This window comes from Accipiter gentilis, chromosome Z (genome assembly GCF_929443795.1).
Source record: "Accipiter gentilis chromosome Z, bAccGen1.1, whole genome shotgun sequence".
Taxonomy (NCBI): Eukaryota; Metazoa; Chordata; class Aves; order Accipitriformes; family Accipitridae; genus Astur; species Astur gentilis.
In genome coordinates, this window is record NC_064919.1 from 66,325,481 (window position 1) to 66,345,038 (window position 19,558).

Below are 19,558 nucleotides of genomic sequence, written 5' to 3' on the forward strand. Positions count from 1 at the left end.
CAGATTATTACTACATAGTAGTTAAATACAGTACAGCAAGTGTTTGGGGTTTGTTTTGTTGAAGTTTTTTTAAAGTGTCTGAAACTTGCCATGGAAGTAAATAAGGCCAATACTATTTTTAAAAACTTCTTTTAAAATCAAATCATATGACTTTCTTTAGACACGCTTGTCAACACACTTCACTCTCCAGAGTTAACTTACAACTGGTTCTTATTATCAAGCATCAATGCATTCAGCACTGCCCAAGACAGAGCTACTGTATTTCTTGCAGTCTGCATAACAAAACAGAAGACGGGGCATATTGGAAAGTCTTGCAGAATAGTTATGTTGGGCTTGCTTATTTATTTTCAAAATCAAACATCACTTGAGGTCACTAAGACAACACTGTACCTCAGCATCTAACAAAAAAAAAAAAAAAAAAGCCAGTATTTTGTAACCAGATTCCCAGTGTTCTCAGACTGAAGCGAAAGCAAAGTGAAATACCTTAACTGCATTCGGTAAGTATTTCAATCATCCATCAAGGCAGAACACACACTAGTGATTACACCATGCCCCTATAAAATGAACTTTCTTTCTCCACATCTCAGAAACACCACTAGAGGTAAAGGAATTCACTTGCCTTCTTCAGAAGCTCCACTATGCATGAGGTACATCTAAGAGGCAGGAAAGGGAAGAGATATCCCAAAGTATCAAAATCCTTTAAAACTTCTTTAAAGAGGGAAACTATGTCAAGCATAACTACATTGTTAGCAGCGATTGTCTCAGAAACCCAGGCTATTTTTATGCAAATGAAGCACAAGGACAAGTGTATTTCTAATAAACCCCACACAAAACACTTAAAATTTCAATAGAGCCCAACTGCACACTGCTCCCAGGGACTTCAGGGCGAGCTGCATGCACGTCTGACATCTCTCCCAGCTTTCACAGCTGCCCCATTCCCTGCAGGAAGAGGAGTGTGAGACAAAACTCCCCCAAGAGAAGAGAAGGGAACAGAAAGAGCCTCAGGCTCAACTCCTGTAGTCCTACAAAGGCTACCATCTGGGAGAAGGATGCATAATGCCAATGACCCCACACTCTTCAGCCTATTTGTGTTTCTAGGTTTTCTGGTTGGGGGGTGGGGTGGGGGTGGGGGTGTGTGATTCCCCCCCCCCCCCCCCCCCCCCCCCCCCGCCCCAGCATGTGTACCTTTGCCTGTATTCATATTTCTTCCTCCTCGTGCTTCCTAAGTGCCTTTCCCCTCCCCTGACATCTGCTCCATTCTGGCTTTTTCAATTCACTGCTTCCTGTCCTGCTCCCAGCGCTGAAAAGTCTGAAGAAAACGTTCACTTGTGCCCAGATTTTTACCACATGCCAACTGGAAGGTGCCTGGAGGATATTCTTCCTATTTCTCTGATACTCTCAGTGGAAGCCCCCCTGAGCTGGCCCTTAAATGTCACCACCAACCTGAAGGCTTACATTGGCCTCAAACAAGAAATTGTCTATTTTCTGCCTAATGGCTCCCATACAGGGAAACTGCTGATCACGCTTACCTCTTACTACAGACAAAACTTCTGGAAAAAATGAAGGGCAGCTACTTGTAATTTGTGAGGAACGTATCTAATCCATTTCCAGTGACTTCAGCCTGGAAACTGCTGTTGGTCTATACTCGAAAGAAGTTCCCAAAATTAATTCTTGGCATTCTCAAGTTTACCTGTTTGACTAGATTTAATGATGTCACCAATGCCACCTTCAGTATGAACAAATGTCTCATTAAAGAAAAAACCACCCAAACCAAACCAATAAAAATCCACAGAGAATGTGTTTGTGTTTTTCTTTCTAACACAGCTTGCTCTCTTCTTCCTGTCTGTCTTTCCTCAGGCACCAGGTATCTTTTCATACTTGTTCTCAGCAGGCTGACACATCTTCCCCCTCCGCAAACTACATGCTACTAACCCAGAAGTAAAGTTCTGCTTTGGGTCTGTTGACCGTGACCTACGTCCTTCCAATACAAAACTCCTCACAGCACAGTGGCAAAATTATCACAACCTAATAGACAGAAATTTTTCCCACAGAAGGTAACTGGAAAAGAAGACCCACTGCAACTGTAATTTGGTATTAATTTCACAAGAGAATATTATAACCATCATATTGCAGTGAGGAATTGCCTATTTTGGTTCAATACTAATCCTCTTGACCTGGAAAAAGCCAGCTTTGCTAAAACACATCTTTGGTTCAGACAGTCCTCCTTCTGAAAATGCACAGTTGTCATACATCTCTAGCATGCCTCACACCACAAAAAAACATAGGTTACATTACTGCTTTACACAACACACACCTTCCTCGTACGTACAAGGGAACGTCGGTACTTGTGTGTTTCTCAGTAGACATGCATACCTTTGAATTCAGGGGGCAGAAAGGGTCAGCACGCCTTTACACTGATTAGGATTTAAATATGCAAATTGAAAAAAAATTAAGAAGTATTCAGTTCACTGTAAAAGTAGATGTTGAATAATTACACATCCTGTGTATGCATGCATTCATGAAGCCAAAGGAAGTGCAAGGAATGTACACAGACTCTCCTGAGAGATGAAGCATTGCTTAGTTTTCACAAATCCCATTATATTTTACTCTTTCCCCAGTAAACAGTTTTAGTGAGGGGCTAGGACACTGACCATGATTGAAGATCCAGCCTACAATTCTTCCGACTGTGATTACAGTCTTCCCAATAAATCTGCTTTTCCTAGAAATATTATGCTACCTTGTCAGGGTTGCTGTGTAGCTAAGCTTCGTTCAGTATCTCCTCATTTACAATACCTGTGTATCAATGGCTAAGACTTGGCCTTTGCTTTGGAATTTTACGTTTAATATACTTAAGATCAATCCATTCATTTGCAAAATAAAAATATGGAAGTAACAGATGCACATCTACCGTAACATTTCTTTGCCCTTCCCATTAATGCACATCTCTCAAAAACTAAAACCCCATAAGCTACCAGGTTAGTAGCATTTGATCATTTCAAAGAAAACGGAGCCAGGTAGTCAAGATCATTCCCTTTGTGCAACAGGCAAATCAGCTTCAGTAATTGCTGTATACTTGCCACGGTGCCCCATTTGAGCGTAACCAATTCTATCACAAAAGCATCATTTTCCAGCATTGGAAGTACCAGAATAGAAACAATACTAGGAGACAGAACCTATGACCCCTTTAAAGTAGAAGTGTCAGTGAAGAATTTTAAAGTGGTTTACACCTGGACTTTCACTAGGACAGCCACTTGGAAACCTCAAAGGAGGTAGTGCATGGTATTTATTGCTTCTCAACGAGAAGAACAAGTGCCTTCAGAAGGACTGGCAAAGCCACCTCCCTCCTCTGGGCACGGAGAGATCTATCTCCATTAGAACAAAGCATAATCAGAAGTCCCACTGGAGAATGGTCCAATTAAACAGTTGCTTTTATGGAATAGTGAAGATAGGCAAAGCACTTCCGTGCTGTTCTCTCCTTGATAACCCCAAGAAAAAGTACCTTCAGCATTCAGCTGGATCCAAGTTGCAATTTTATTCATAAAAAAAATTCCTTAATGCATCCTGGTTTCTCTGTGCAGCCTTCAGAAAAAAAGGCTTTCTATGGGTGCTGTGTTTCTTGGAGGACAGAATGTTTCATTTTGCTCTAATTCGCTCTATTACTGAATTAAACTTTGATGTATTGGTCTTGACAAGTGCTTCATGCTGATTGCATTGTGTATGATAGTATAATCACTCCCTATGCATTTCACACTAGCTGGCTGATTAATGCAATAGATTACCTGCAGCACTGATGGCAAGGGGGAATCATTGCCCTTCTGCACACTAAGCTCTGAATGTGCATTAGAGGGAGTGGAGGTGTAAACCAGGGACAAAAAAAAATACTAATTCCTTAAGTTTCCCTTTCTCTCTTGCTGCATACTGCTGCTCCAAGGGTTAAAGGCACACGTGTATTTGGCTGAAAGGAAAAGGATATTTACATATTGAGATTCTATTCTAAGCTATCATCAACTACATGCTCTGATCTCTGTGAGTCAAGCAAAGAAAAACTGCTCGTCTTCCTATGTTTTCAACTTTCAGCACAATGGAAAAAGGAACTAACCAAGCACTTCTGTCATTTCGCATGTGCCCATTGTTCTGCGTTACGCCTTTGAGTTTGTTTTAAAAAATGCTGCATCTTTGCAGACACTCTGCCATTTGACCAAAGAGTTTCATACAAGAACAGAAATTTGCCTGAAAGGTGCAATTTACAGCATCACAGCCTAAGACTACACTCTCCCTAAGAGAGCCTTTAGGATCTGTCACAAATATGTTAAATGCCCCTCTATGCACCTATATTACCCTATAACCTAACCACTGTAGCAAGGCACAGGCTATTAGTCTACAAAGCTAGAAGAAACTATAAAGCACCTGCAAATAAGTCTCACTGATGAACTTCCCTAATAGTCACAGAACTATTCATTCATTTGTTCACAATCCATCAATTGAAGGTAAAAGCATTAATAATACTAGCACAAATGGTACAACAAATACTCCTTTATAAGTACCTTAATATGATTCTTCACAATTTTGAGTAGTTGCCAATATTTACAGCTAGGTGATGAACACAAAGTATGCTCCTGCCCAAAAAAGTCAGGCATTTTATCAAATATTTTAACTGTTAATACACTCCCAGCATTCACAGACTATTTCCAGAAACTTTGAAAATTTTCAGAAAAGTTAATGTGACAACTAACTATAAATACACTAAGCTACCTCTATTTAAATTTATTGTCAAGATAATTCCTCTCAGTTAATTTTTTCGGAAGATGCGAAACTGGGAAGTTTGATATATTCATCAAACAAAACAAGATATTCTTAAAATAAAGGGATGAAAAATACCTCTCATTTTTTTAAAAAAGCAGAGCAAGTACAAACACTCCCTTGCATAGTGGGAAGTTCAGAAAAAGGTATGATTGCCACAACTATGCTCACAGAATGTAAATAACCCACTGTAACTGGCCAGAAGAACACATTCTGACTGCGTAGTCTGAATTCTTTCCTACTCTAAAATATACTGAGTTACTTTCATCTTCCAGTCCAAAAGTGATTGTTGAGTTTTTACAAAACCAGCATACTTCAATTAAGATTTCTAATACAAGAATCTAGCACAGCTCCTGATTAGTTGATCTACTATCTACTGCCTGGCTACCACAACTCAAAACTCTAACCTTATTTCTAGTTTTCTAGTTAAATTTGCCCAGCTCCAATTACAATTTTCAGCCACCTTTTGTTTGCTTGGCAGAGTGTCTTCCCTATCCATTTTTTAGTCTATGTAGACATCTTAAACTATAAAAGGATGTCCTTTGTTTTGCTTTGACGGACCCAAGCAGGCTGAGATTCTTGCACCTCTCATTTTAAATTACTTTTCCAATTTTTCACTTATTTTTCCAGTATGCATTCAAGACAGAAAACTAGAAAATATCACAAGGCTAGATTGCTGGACCATAGTAAAGCTCAGAGAAATCACTGAAGATTCAGTAACTCTTCTCCATAAATCTATTACTTCTAGCTCCAGTATTTACTAAAAGTGGTATTGGAAAATTAAATGGCAGCTTTATGTTACTGAAGTATTAAAAATAAAGAGTGAGAGAAAGGAAAAAAAATAATGCCAAGTACCAGCTTGAGCTCATAGTAAAAAGCTGCCCTTAATCCCAGCAGTCACGATTCCAGTTAGGGCCACAGAAAGTTTTGTACCAGCTCCAATATAGAACAATTTTTTAGGACACTTATAAGTAAATCAGTTCAACAGTTTAGGAATAAAAACTTCAAAAACTGTTTTAATGTGAGTATTTCAAGAAATTTGGCTCCTGCAGTAAAGGTACTTTCCATCCAACTGAACTAAATGGAAACCCAAACTTTCTGTATGGTATTAAAAATAAGCCTCTCCAGCTATGCTTATTGACTAAAGTTAATTACTATCACCATTATTCCTCAAATCTGATAAATGCCACAGGAAAGAATACCCTTTTTGAAAATAGCTCCCACTTACTGTCATACTCTGGCCTCATATACCCTCATTTCATACACCATTATGGCACATGGCAATAATGAAGGAAGAAGGAAATAATCCTCAGGGAAGATGGACAGAACCTGTCCTTGCACAACTGCAGCCTGGCTTCATTCACCAGGGAAATGAAGGTGACAGCAACAACCAAGACACTCCAGGGCCATGACAGCAATTTCTTTAAGTTGTCATCCATAACTCAGGCCTTAGAGCAGCAAAACTGTCTTGTGATGCTAACTCAGAAGTACTGTTAATTTAGTGCCTCCAATAGCACAAATCATTGAAATACACTGACATATATTAACATCTTATTCTGTGAGAAGTAGGTGTAACCTTAAGCGCATGAACTGAAGGCACACGTTTTATAACTATGCGGCAACTACACCATGGCAGATAAGACTAAACAAAATGAAAGAAAGAAGTATTATCAGTTAAGCAAAGACAGCCTACTGGATGTGATATAGTTGAAGACACAAAGTCCCACAAGGAAAGACCAAGGGAAATGGTGCAAAGCAGGGTGCATACCACCTCCTTTGGAACACAGGTCTTCCTAGAGCTTTCACTTCAAGGCCAGAAATGTACTATGTGCAACTGATTAATCTAAACTTAGAAATTTGAAGTTATCTTTATTTTCTACATGTGCAGGGCATTGGTACTTTCCTTAGCTTTAAGGCAGAACATGATGCAATTAGAACTTAGGATAGTCAAAAAAAATCACAGAAGTATGGATATAAACTTTGCACTCAAATTTGAAACTTGAGAGCCTTGCTGTACCATTTTTTAAATACCATAACATACATGAAAAAGTGAATGTTTCTACTGCATGATCCTAAAAAGGGACTGCATGAAGTACACAGCTCCAGAAAAATGGTATTAGAGCACAAAAACTGTAGTGAATGCTTAACTTCAGTGATTCTTTATCATGGCAGCCCTGAAGTAGTCATCAAATCGGGCATCAGGAAGGAATTTCTCTAGGGGCATATTGGCAACAACCCTAGCTGCTTTTGTCCTTTTTCCTCCCTCCACTTGAGTACTAAGCAGAGATAATCTGTTTAGAACAGCTGGCATGTCCCATTCACACAAATTTGTCTCTCCAATTACAAAGGGAAGGAATGCCTCAGACAGAAATATAGATGGAGAACAGCTTCATTTAGTTAAGGTTAAAAGAATCTAACTTGGTATTTTCTAGAGAGGAATATAAAACTTTTATCAGAAAAATTCAGAGTGGGTTTAAAAAAAAAGCATTATTTAACACTCAATCATTAGTTTGCTCATGGCAAAATGGTAATTAAGTCTCTCTTAATTAATCTATAATGATTCCTTGCCTAAACTCAACATTTAGAATTAATTTTTAGATGATGAGCAAAGTGTTACTAATAAAAATTTAGGCATGATCCTTCAGGAAAAGTATTGCACTATTTTTCTACATGGCATGACCTTGTAAAATGGTATTTTAGTTTTAAATTTCAACATAAAAATGTTAACACTCTATGCCAGAAAGTGGCCAAAATATCAGCAAATGTGAACTCAAAGTAGACCATCAGGCTGTTACAACATTTAAAAAGCAACCCACAACAGGGCAAAGTGCTAGTGAAAAACTACTAGAACTGCTAAGGCAAAGACATGTTACTCTACTCAGGAAACACCTTTATGACAACAACCCATTCAGTATGTGCAACAGAAAGGATTCTAAGTGTGTCACCCAGGAAAGCTTTATCCCATGAACAAGGCTCATGGCAATATCATTGAGAGGTTCCTATGCTTAAAAACCTTTAGACAAGTGGTTGAGGTAAATAGGTGCAGCTGATGCATTAAAATGTGGTGACTACCCAGCTGGAAGTACAGAATACCTTTTAAGTTCTCCTTAACATCGTAAAATAAGATAACCAACAAAAGACCAGGATCAGCATGATACAAACCCAGAACACATTTGCCAATTTTATGCACTGCCCTGTCTTGCAAGAGCTCTTTGGACACACCCTCTTCCCCATGACACAGCCATCATACTTTTGTTCCACAAGAAACTAATCCTCAACTTGAAAAAAATCAGCTTCCCTCCCCCCTGAACAGGTCTTAAAGATAAGAATGGAGGAAATCCACAGAAATGTTTGTTTTGAAACATGCAAATTATGTGACGTTTCTTCACCATGAAGGCAAGCAAAAGCATATAAAGATAGTGAAAATGGTAGTTCACAAAAAAAAATCTGATCCTGTAATCTACATGTTGACAAGCTGTTGGGCTCCATCACTCCACCAAGCAGTAGATACTTGTCTTAGATCCTTCTACTTGACTGCTTTCATCAGATTAAGCATCTGGGATTTAATTTAACAGTTTCAGCTTTATTAAGCTGTCACAAGAGCAGCCCCGCTTTGATAACAGTAGCTGCTCCAATTATGGCTTGGTTTAGGGTTGACAAGTATAATGATTCATTCGTGGCACATGAGAAGCAATAAAAGGTTGTTTTGCATTACAGCTTTAAAAATGTGGGCACTTTTTTCATTTAATTTGTCACTTAGCTTTTGCTAAGAGGACATTTAAATTGCAGTAAAAGGCAAATGGGGCTTTTAGTTTAAATGTAATCCCCATATTTAAATGATCTGTAATGGCGTAGTGTTCGAGTGGGAACACTATTGTTTCACAGTGGGCCCTGATGGTGACATGTGACATTTGTATTCCGGTCCTGTATTATCCATGTGGCTAAAGGGCTTCCAATTTCATTTCACAGCCAGAAGCCTGCAGAAAACACCAATTAACTTGCAGATCCCATTTGCCGACAAAACTCAGCCTCTTCCCAATGTCTGGCATCTGGCAGTGCTCAACGTTTAATTCCAAAGCAGAGCCTCGCAGCCATCATGATCCCTGGGCTGGGGCACAAAGTCAAATTTCCCCCCTTTTTTAAGGAAATCTTTCTACTTTTGAACAGAACAAGCAACTTTTACTTAATTTTTCATGGATGAATATTAATGAATACTGCTGTAGTAAGATTGCATGGTCCATTTCTTCCCTCTAGACTACAAAGAAGGTTAACTGACCTTTTCTTCAAAACAGAGATCTCAGCTCAACAGGCATCAGCAGATACTTATTGTGCATTTCCATATCCTCCCATTTTACCAATGCAATTTAATTTAAAAGGTAAACCAAGGTGCTTCAGATAATTAATCATTCTGATATACTGAAGTCTTCAACCATGGTCATCAAGAGTTAAACACCTAAAGATCAGCATGTGAAATTTATCTGCTGAGACACCATTTACACAGCATCAATGTGAAGAATTCCAACTCCACTCTAAACTCTAGGAAGTGCATTCATGTATTATTGCGGCAAGTAGGAAGTATTTACCAATGCATCACTGAAGTTGCATCTAAATTCTCCTAGTATGAGAAGTATATTAACAAGCCTTATAGGTTTGACCTGTAATCTTGATCTTTCCAATACTACACCTTTAGAGTTCCATAAGCAGCATTTAGCTCAACCCATTCTTTGATGGGCAACAGGGGAATTTGCTGAGCCTAATTATTACATTCTTTCTCCTGACCAGGACAACTAGCTAGTTATTTGTAAGGCTTTTTGTTAATTTCAGGCTTTTGAATCATAAATTGCTTATGGAATTAGGACTTTGTATCAGAAAATAGTCAGGTCCATACTTAGATGTGAAGTATTTGTGAGGGGGTGTGTGTGTGTCTTTTTTTTTTAAATCAGCACCTTCAAACATTCAAATCCAATCTGACTTCTACTGAAGTCAACAATTTACCATAAACTTCAGCAGGAACTCTGATCAGAGCCCACTGTGTCCTTCCAGTACCCTTGCCAATGCTGGGCAGGAAGCATCAGTTAAGTTCTAGTGAAAAGGTCAAGTGACCCAGTCAAGGAGCAAAACTGAAGTTATTTAAGTATGCTTAAAAACCTATGCCAAGATTGAACTGACAAAGTGGCCATATGCCTAGCAGTTGGCAGACAGCATACCAGGGCAAGTAAGCAAGCCTTTATTAAGCAGAGTCTGTATTTACATACTTTTTATGCCTAAAATTTGCCATAAGTACTACGTTACATTGCCACCTCCCTGTAAAGTAAATGAGATCATAGATAAAACTTTGTTTTTTTGAAAGATATACATATATGCCACTACCAAATTACTCTGAACAAATACAAAAAGTTAAGTATGTAAAGGCCTGTTCTCACTCTCTTCATCGATATTTTAGTTCTCTAACATCCTAGAAGATGACAAGACAGGAAGCCAACATCATTTTAAAACACAGTGATAACATCACCCCCTTAAACCCAATGTCTGAATTATCTCTGCCAGTATTGGCACAGGGCCATCTGGCCAGGGTGTTCCTGCTCTTCCTTCTGCAGCTTGCTATTGTAATTCTGGACTCCCTTAAAATCTCCTTCAACTTTTGCACATTCACTTTTTTTTTTTTGAAATGTACATTTCACCTGGAAAAAGGTACCTGTTTAATTTGAGTGAAACTCAAGGCGAAATCCTAGCAGAAACATGGTAGCAGTTTGTAACTTTCACACAAGGTAGGAGTCAGGCTGGAGAGATTCATCTAATTAACAGCCATTTTGAGGGAACTTGCTAAGCATCAGTGGAAGGAATTCTACTGGTGTGGGGAAGAAATGGGACAGTTTAGCAACATAAACATAAGCTGGAGGTGGAAGAACCAAGTTCTACCCTTAGCCTACTGCATACCTGAAGTGATTCAAATGTTTTTGCAACTGAAACCATAGTACACAATCAACATATTTTGATAATGTTAAAGGCAGAAGAGCAGTTCTGGACTGAAACAACAGGGTCTGCCTCAGATTGCAAATACAGCAGCTGAGGTAGTGGTGAGGCTGAAGGCTGCTCTGCAGCTTTTTGGGAGTGGCATGTATAATTCTGATTAAACAGAGGTAAACTAGTTGATTCAATTAATCTAAAATATTGCTTATTCGATGCTGCAGGCAGAGAGGTTCCACCTCCTCTACCTTCAGACAGGTGCTGTCAAGAAAATGATGTTAACAAGAAACTGATGAAACAAGAAGAGGAGCCACTAAGAAAATTTAACAAAACCTTTTATGTTTATTGGCAGCATGTGGTAAGACTGCTACAGGTAACAGATGGAGAACACATTTCTGCCTCTCCCACCACCTACCAGCTCAACCCACACAAGCAATGAAGCATGAGACCCTCCAGTTTTCAGTATGGTGGGATACAATTTTGCTGCGTACATGTCCAGGCAAGCCCTGCTTTGCAAAAACTGTTATTCCCCAACAAGCTAAGGCATCATAAAAATGACACACTAAAAGGGTTGTTACACTTGAAGACAAGTAGTTTTATCTACACTCTTTCTGACAGAGCTTTACCTGCTCTGATATTAAGTCTTTCCACCACAGAGGTCTACAATGTCAACTAGGTAGCTAGGGCTTTTATTAGCCTAATGCTTCATTTAGAGTGAACATAATTTATGCTGAACAGGTTATATCCAGTCTTAGCACACCAGTCAACATGCAATCAATCATGGTCATCTTTAACAGCAGAAAACTTAAGTTTTGGGTTTGATGCTTCCTTTCTAAATGAAGCATGTTATTCTTGCTTGGATTTACTTTCATTTAGCTTGGTTTTGGACCGTTAAAATATATCAAGAGCATTATGGTCTTTGGTTCTCGTCTCTGCAGCGTTTACATAATGTCCCATAGGGCATCATCTGTAAAGTTTTTTGTTTGTTTGTTATTTAATTCTATGTTCCAAGCCATGTAAGTCAGGCATAGCAATATTGACCAGAACTCAATCTCAAGACATCTCAAGACAGACTCCTTTAAGTCTAGACTTGAAGTGTCATTCCAGATTGAGAGAGAGCACAGGCAACTACTCCAAGTTCCGTGAACCACAAGTTGATTCCGTTTAGGCCATGTATCTTCAGCTTGCTTTGAGAAAGCCTCCAAGACAGCATCCAAAACCCTACTACAGCTAAGATATACATATTAATCCCTCCAATTACACACTCTGTGAATTATCTTTTAGAGAAACAAATTAGATTTACCACTGTATTTTAAATAATTCAGGTTGTCTTTTATCACTTCTATCTTCTACACACTTACACACCAACTGGCTTTTGTTCCAGTACCTTATACCTAGGAAAGGAATGCTTGTGGTTACGTAATGTTCTTTGCACTAACCTTTAAAATATTGGTGACATTTACATTCAAGTTGTTTTGAATTACCCCACCTTACCACAGATCCCTATAGATTTTGAGAACTTCTGAAGCAGTAGTTCAAGACTAGATTAGCAAATTTCTGGAGCACTTCAGAGCAAGTGCCCTCAGACCCTACCAGTTTACATATACCTTTCCCATTTCAGCCTGTGTTCCTCTCTCCATTGTACAACTAAGTCATGTATCTGGTTGCAACTGACCTTTCCGGTAAAGCAGTGTTAATTGTTTTAGCCCTCTGTTATTTGATCTCCTTTCCTGCTCAGTAATGGACTTCTACTTGCCTTTGTTGCTATCTTCTGATACTGCTAATGAATCTTCTATTTTGCCTTCTATTTCTCTCTAGTGGTGAATCAATTTCTTCCTTAACCTTTACAGTTTAGCACTAGTGGCTTATATACTTATTCTCAGTTCTGTAGCTATGTTTCCACTTTTTGCTTTATTCTTTTTAGATCCTCAGGTACTTACGACCTGTTGCAATTGTACTTGTTTTACGTCATGCTTCCTCTCCTCCAACTGCAATTGTCTCATACTGTAGATCAGAAATTCAATTTCAGCCAACCTTAACAGAACACGTAAAACTGCAGAAAACTCTAACCTGCTTTACCTAGTACCACAATAAATTTCTCTCCACCCCAAACATGTAATTGTTTCTTCATTACACATATGAACACCTAAATGATTTTGAAGTCTGTGCATTTACCCAGTTCATCCCAGAGCTGCCTATACTTGTCAGTCATTGCAGTTCCTTGTTGTCTCCAAAGCGACAGACGAGGGTCAGCCATGAACTGTTCTGTTATCAACGTCAACATGCGAGCTCCATTTGAATCTCTCATCTTTAGCATCTCTCGCACCTAGGAAACGAGTCTTTTAATACAAACTTGAAAATACAAAGATATCGCAGTACAGACTATATGCTGCAGTGTTAAATATTCCACCGCTGTTAAATAAGAAATGTAATTTATATACGCGATGTGAAATTTTTAAGTAGAAAAAAGTCTGCCTTCCCAATTTTAACTATTTTTGGTTTCAGTATCCCATTGCAATTCTTCAAAGACACTTCTTCCACAAGTAATCCACAGATGTATTACGCCAACTGCTGCAAGATTAATTTCTACAGGCTTCTCCAACATTTTGGGGGTGGGAAGGAAGAGAACAGCAAAGCTGCAGATGGTTGAAATGTTACTTCATATCCTTACACTGATCTCGAGACACATCAGATTGCAGTCCATTGCTGTACAACTCATTATTAAGCTGCCATAATGTTCCCAAGGCTTTGTCTTGTTTTAGAACAACAGGACTTTGAGTAAGATGCGAACAAGTACAGACTGGCCTGGGGAATGGGGAGAGAAAAAAGGGAAGGTTTAGAGTACTCGACACACCTTTGCAAAAAGCAAATTGAGCTGCTTCCCTGATCCATGGTATCCGCCCTGGGAGAGGAAGAGTTTAACCTGTTCTTGGACCTGTTCCTCATCCAAATGCCAGCAGTTCTCATCATCTATGCTAGCACCCGCTGTTGGGTCAGGAGCACCTGCAAACATCAAGAAAAGAAATCATTATGTTCTATATAAAGCAGAGAGGTTCATGGGTCCAATGGAGAGGACTACTGCAGAGGTTTTTGGATTTGTGTTTTGTTCTGGTTTGGATGTCTTGGCTTTTATCTAAACCATCTTTAAAAATAGACTTAGATCGCTCCTCAGTAGTCTTAAGCACTTAAAAATTACAGCTTATGAAAAGGTATTTAAACAAATAATATTTTATAACAAAACATTGAAATAAAGGCGAGGTTTCTTCCTCCCATCCCAGCAGCTATACTAGAATGCTTTTACAAGGAAAATTAGACTTTGCATAGTATTTCTACAACTGTGATGTTAAAACAATTCTCCCCAAAACACTTGTGTAATTCCTGTACCTTCAGCTATCTTGCTCAGGTTTAAGTGACTGCTAGTGAGTGCTGCTATAGATGAACATGAGGAAAATCATTACCTCGGTGCCTTTGAGCTGTGATGGCTCTGCAAAGCTAAACAAAGATTAAAAAAAATCCCCAAACAAATCCAAAGTCTTAAAGCACTAAAGGCATTTCCACTATAAGTAAGAGTTACAGCTGTGTATGACCGGTGCTTCCAAAGGAGCATTTTTACATAGGCAATGTCATCAGCACAGCTTCAGTTCAGAGCAACTCTACCTGAATTAGCCTAGAGTGAACTAAGTGACTATATTTACATCAGGCAGTGCTTTGGCCACAGGCTGCCCTAACTCAAATTTTGCAGTTGAGATCAGTGATTTTCCACCAGTGGCCTCTTCTAAAGGCTGACAAAATTAACAAAAGCAAGTTCTTGCACCATCTAGCAATCTATATTTTTCTGAATAAGCCTGCACCTCCACTGGATACTTTTTAAAAGTTATTCAAACTGAAAAGGATGAAAAACACTTATCTAAACTGTCAGGGAAACAACACAAAGTAGTGCATCACCATACCAGATGTAAGGTATTTTAAGCATGCCCAAGACTCAAGTTAACTTGACATTTTGATTTTGGGCTTGTCACAACTGCATAATCTATATATCCGTTAGGTTTTGAAAAGATGTTAGAAACTGAATTGCGTTACACAATCTATCACTTAAATCCAAGTCCATGTCACCTCTGCAGCCAATAAAAAGGATACTGGCAGGGAAGGAAAATTACATAGTCAGATTTGCAAAAACTTGCTTTTTCAAAGAAGGCCTGAGAACTTGAAAAGCAAAGATAGCTACAACTCTTAAGATGTATAGGAATTAAACATTGATTCTATTGATTCAAGCCTTCATTTCACAATTGCAGCTCTGCCGTGTAGGTGAAGCTTTTAAGTGGTCACAGAGAATGCTGGAATCTTTATTCAATGAAAATACAACCAGAAGATGTAAAAGGTCAGAGAGATGTCTTGTCTACTAGTTGCTGAGAGAGTTTAAAAAAAATCTTCCAGCTCAGCAACTTCTTCAACTGCCTCCAACTTCACAGCCTACAGCTGTGCAGTGTGTGTGTGTATATCTATATATACACATACATACACACAGATATACAAAGACACACGTGCATATATATTTAGATTAATAAGAAATTGTTTCTTTGACTATGTGAATGAACTCTCCTGCCTTCCACAGGAACCATAAGTGTATCAGAAGACAGGAATCAAGCTCAAGACAGTACAGAAACCAAGGAATGAAAAACCTCTTCTTCTGTGAGTGCTTCCATCTTTAGTATGTTAGTTTTAAGGGGCTTTCAATTCAGTCTTCTACATGAAACACATACTGTTAAGTCTTCAGTTGCAAAGAACAAGATAAAAACAGAAATCAAGCCACTTGAGAACAAACAGTGCAGCTGTTGCACAGACGCAGGTTTGCAGTATCACCTTGCAAATAGGTTAAATATTTCATTGCTCTAAAACACAAAGAAAAGACCTATGAATAGCAACTATATAAAAGCACCAGTATACAACACACACTTATATTTATCCCTTGCTTAAATGGAAATTTATCTTTAAATAATCTTGGTATGGCTACTTTTAAATTGAATTAAAAATAGCCCAAGATTCCTCAGCTAAGCTACCCTATTTAGGGAAAAAAACCCCAAAATTCCTTCTGTAACCATTTACATTTTATCAAAAGCTCATCGGTCAGTTTGTGCTAGAAGGTTAAATTTCAACACAGCTCCTGCAAATCCTTGAACAAAAGGGTTCCCTCACAGGAACAAGGGCACCCACTGCCCCAGGACAGCAGCACTGACCCCACCAAGGCCTCTCCTCCCAGCACGATCCCAAATGTATCTTCCCAAGGGGCTCAGCATCGCTATACTTAAACCAGCGTTATTTTCATGACAGTAAGCTAGAAGACTGTAAAAGCTGAAGACACCAAGCTGAGGGTCTGAACTCTATGATGCTGTTCAGCACAGTACTACAGACACATCTGACTCTGAGCAATTTTTCCTTACAAGATCTTACATAGGCTACACTCAGTATGATCGAAGTTCTTAATTGGCATGTATAAAGAAATTTCAGTATACATTTAACTGGCAGCAGCTACAGCTGTAATTCATTGATCTTTCAACACCGTTGGCAGTCTCCAGCAATAGCCATGGACTAACAAGGAATGGAGACGGCATGCGCGATCAGGTATGAGTCCAAACTACCTTCCCACCACAGCAGCAGCCAGGCATCCTAGTGATGGCGCTGGGGAAACCTCTGCTTCCACTGCCCACATCATTCTTGTTTCAGGGTCGAGACACAACCATCTCCACGTCTCTCAACCACACACTTTTCAAGATCACTACATTCACTTACAGTAAGATGAACACTGATTGGTCTAGCCTGTTTCCTCTCCCACTCAAACACAGATCAATCCTGGGCAACAGACGGGATTTCTACACTGTCACTTTCCTTCTGAAGACATGGGACTGGGTGAGTAGACAAGAAACTACCTGAACAAGCAACTAGAGGGAGCTGGCTTAGGAGCTGCGAGACAAAGCCCTAGCAATAGCCAGGAGGAAGGCTCATGCTCAACACCAGGCAGAGCTGAAGGTTCAACCCAAAGGTGGTGGCTTCGCTCAGGGTGCAGCACAGCCCCAAACAGGCACCATGAAGCTTTGGCAGATGGACAGTTTGGCTGCAGAGAGGAACATGGGCGGCCCTGAATGTAATCTCTGCAGCGCAGTTTGGTGCCAAGACCAAATCCCATTCCCCACTTGTAAACTGGGGATAAGTATTACTTACATGCTTTAGAGGGGTGTCATGAAGATAAATTAGTTCACATTTGAACTATGAAAGTGAGAAGCACTGTATAATCATACTAAATATTACAACCTGTAATTAAAGTGTGTCAGTTTATAGACACTAACATATTAATCTCCCTCCCTCCAACCTCTGGCTCTAACTTCTATCATGACTGGTCTTTGAAATAGGTTTTATGCCATGTACTTACAGTTAAATACAATAAATAATTTATACTCACTATATAGATACAGCCATACATGCTTAATCACTCACTTTTACTAAAATTACTAAATTGCATTCTTAGCAATCAAAGCAGGAATATTATCCACAACTGTTTGTAACACTGAACACCCAAATAAAATCTGAAAACAGAGTAACAGCCTTTTATATTTATGGACATAGCAGGCTAGCTACATGTTAAATATAATCAACTCCAAAGTTCTAAAAAGCAGACGCATTTAAAAAAATAAACACATTGATCATTTATGTAGCAATTTTAAGAGCAACTGCTTTCAAAATGAGCAACCACATTCAAGAACTAATGGTGTATATGGAGAACTTAACCTCGAAAAGTAAGTAGAAACAAAGCAAGGAGCACTGACTAAAATAGGCTAAGAATTGCCTATATTGGAAACTACTTGGGTACAGATCAACAGTGAAATTTGGTTAAAACAACAGGAAGTAGTCTTTAGGGCAAACTGCTTCCCTGATCCTTATTTCTAAAATATCACAAGAGTTGTTTTAATCATCAAATGAAACCATGCCAAATTACTCACCCATAGCCATACTAAACTTTTTTGTTTATAAAAATCTTATTAATTTAAGTATACAAATGAACTGTAGATCAGTTGAATTTTATTGGATGTCATCCCATGGCAGCATTAAGGAGAAGAAGATAGGGAAAAATGATTACAAATGATTACATGACTTATTGAGTACTATGCAAAGATTGAATGGGCCCAGCTAGAAATTAATACTGCTGTACACTGACTCACAACAGAATAGTAATTGATTTTGTAAACTTAGTGTGCTCAGTATTATTCTAAACAATAATTATATAAAAGCAAAGATCAGAAAAATTAATGATTCAAAAATATTATTATGCCTTTGATTCCCCAAACAATTCAAAGTTTAGACATAAGTCACTTCATGTGGTACATAATTTCAGAACTCTTGGGTGGAATATAACACCTGTTCAGCAGCACACAGCAACTGCTGTGAAGCAGCTAGAGCTAACAGAAAATATTTTAGACAGGACAGGCTAGTCTAAGTTACTGAGGAAAGTTAATAAAACCCCAACAAGTTTTTAACTTCAAAAAAATTCTTTACCTTCCATCTGCGCATACAGCAAAATGCATAAACTTATCTGCTGACAATATCTAAACTCTCTTGCTAAAATCCAGGTGTCACAAACATTATATAGCAAGCAATAAGTTTCAAAGTCTACTTGTGTGTGGCAGTTAGAACTTTGTTATCAGTACAGACTAGCATGAAATTATTTTCATTTATTTTTACCTTCCATGTGTCAAAACAAAATCTCACTATTTACCTTTTATATAAGTTTTATTTATTGTTTAATGTATCCGAAAAAACCTTTCCTAAAAATATGAATTTCCTAAGTTAGTTTTTCATGTTATTTTGGAGCTATTGATCTTTCATTTTGTTTTATGTTGCGCTACTTACTTCTACTTTGGTTTCCGAAATTTCTCTAGTTTTGTCTAGTCTTGTTGTTACTTCCTTCCCAAATCTGTTCACTAAACAATTCTCATACTAAGCATTGGTGCACTTCACTTTCATCCTTCTTGAAAGGAAACTCACCTGCCATTTCCTACATTCTTCTTTTGCAACTAGTCTCTCAATCAATTTTCCCAGTTTAAGCAGGGCCATAAGGAAGATCCCAGCATTGTTTTAATAATGTATCTTCTTTAACATTAAATGCTCTCTCTTGTAGTAGATCAGCAATACACTGTATTCTGTTGTTCAGCCCTAGCCTACCCTCCAATTTTCAACTAAATTCCCATCACTTCAGTAAAATACACTAAGTCCATATTAACACATATTCACCTGTACCTCTGGACTGCCCTTTGGAAATTACAATATACAGGAACAACATTAGATATTTTTAAGTTTTCTTTTAAAGCATGTTTTTGACAGATGCTTCCTTCTTGGCTGCCTCCACCGGCACTCCTAATCTGTGTTAGGGAGTAATGTTTGAAGAGGATGGTACCGAGATCTTGCCTTGACAAATACAGGAACAACTACCTAGGTACCTCTGCTTCTAAGAAGACAAATGTACTTACACTGGTTTCTCCCAGGTCCTCCCTCTTAAATTTTAGTTCATCTGCATGAGGTTTTGTACTGGTGAGTGACTCATATTATGAGTCAAATAATCGGAGAATGGGAGAAAGTCTGGAGAAATCTGTGTACTTCTCAGAGCAGAAATTGCAACAGCAGCACTAAACACTTGGGAAATAAACAGTACAGCTTAAAAGGTAAAAATGAAATTAGTTTGCTAGGCTGTCCTTACACCAATAAAAAGGCAGACCCTTTTTCACTGTGCACATAATAGCAAATC

General features: G+C 38.6%; 1 protein-coding gene across 3 annotated transcripts in view; it reads right to left on the minus strand.

Annotated features, from left to right (window-relative positions):
- The window catches only part of ZSWIM6 (zinc finger SWIM-type containing 6), a 111,908-nt gene that overhangs the window by 25,300 nt on the left and 67,050 nt on the right, over positions 1 to 19,558 (minus strand). For all 3 annotated transcript variants that reach the window (XM_049795337.1, XM_049795336.1, XM_049795338.1), the window contains exons 3-4: positions 13,622 to 13,770; positions 12,943 to 13,093 (exon numbers count right to left, since the gene is read on the minus strand). In XM_049795337.1, coding sequence (XP_049651294.1) covers positions 12,943 to 13,093; positions 13,622 to 13,770 — 300 coding nt within the window. The remainder of the gene's footprint in view (positions 1 to 12,942; positions 13,094 to 13,621; positions 13,771 to 19,558) is intronic.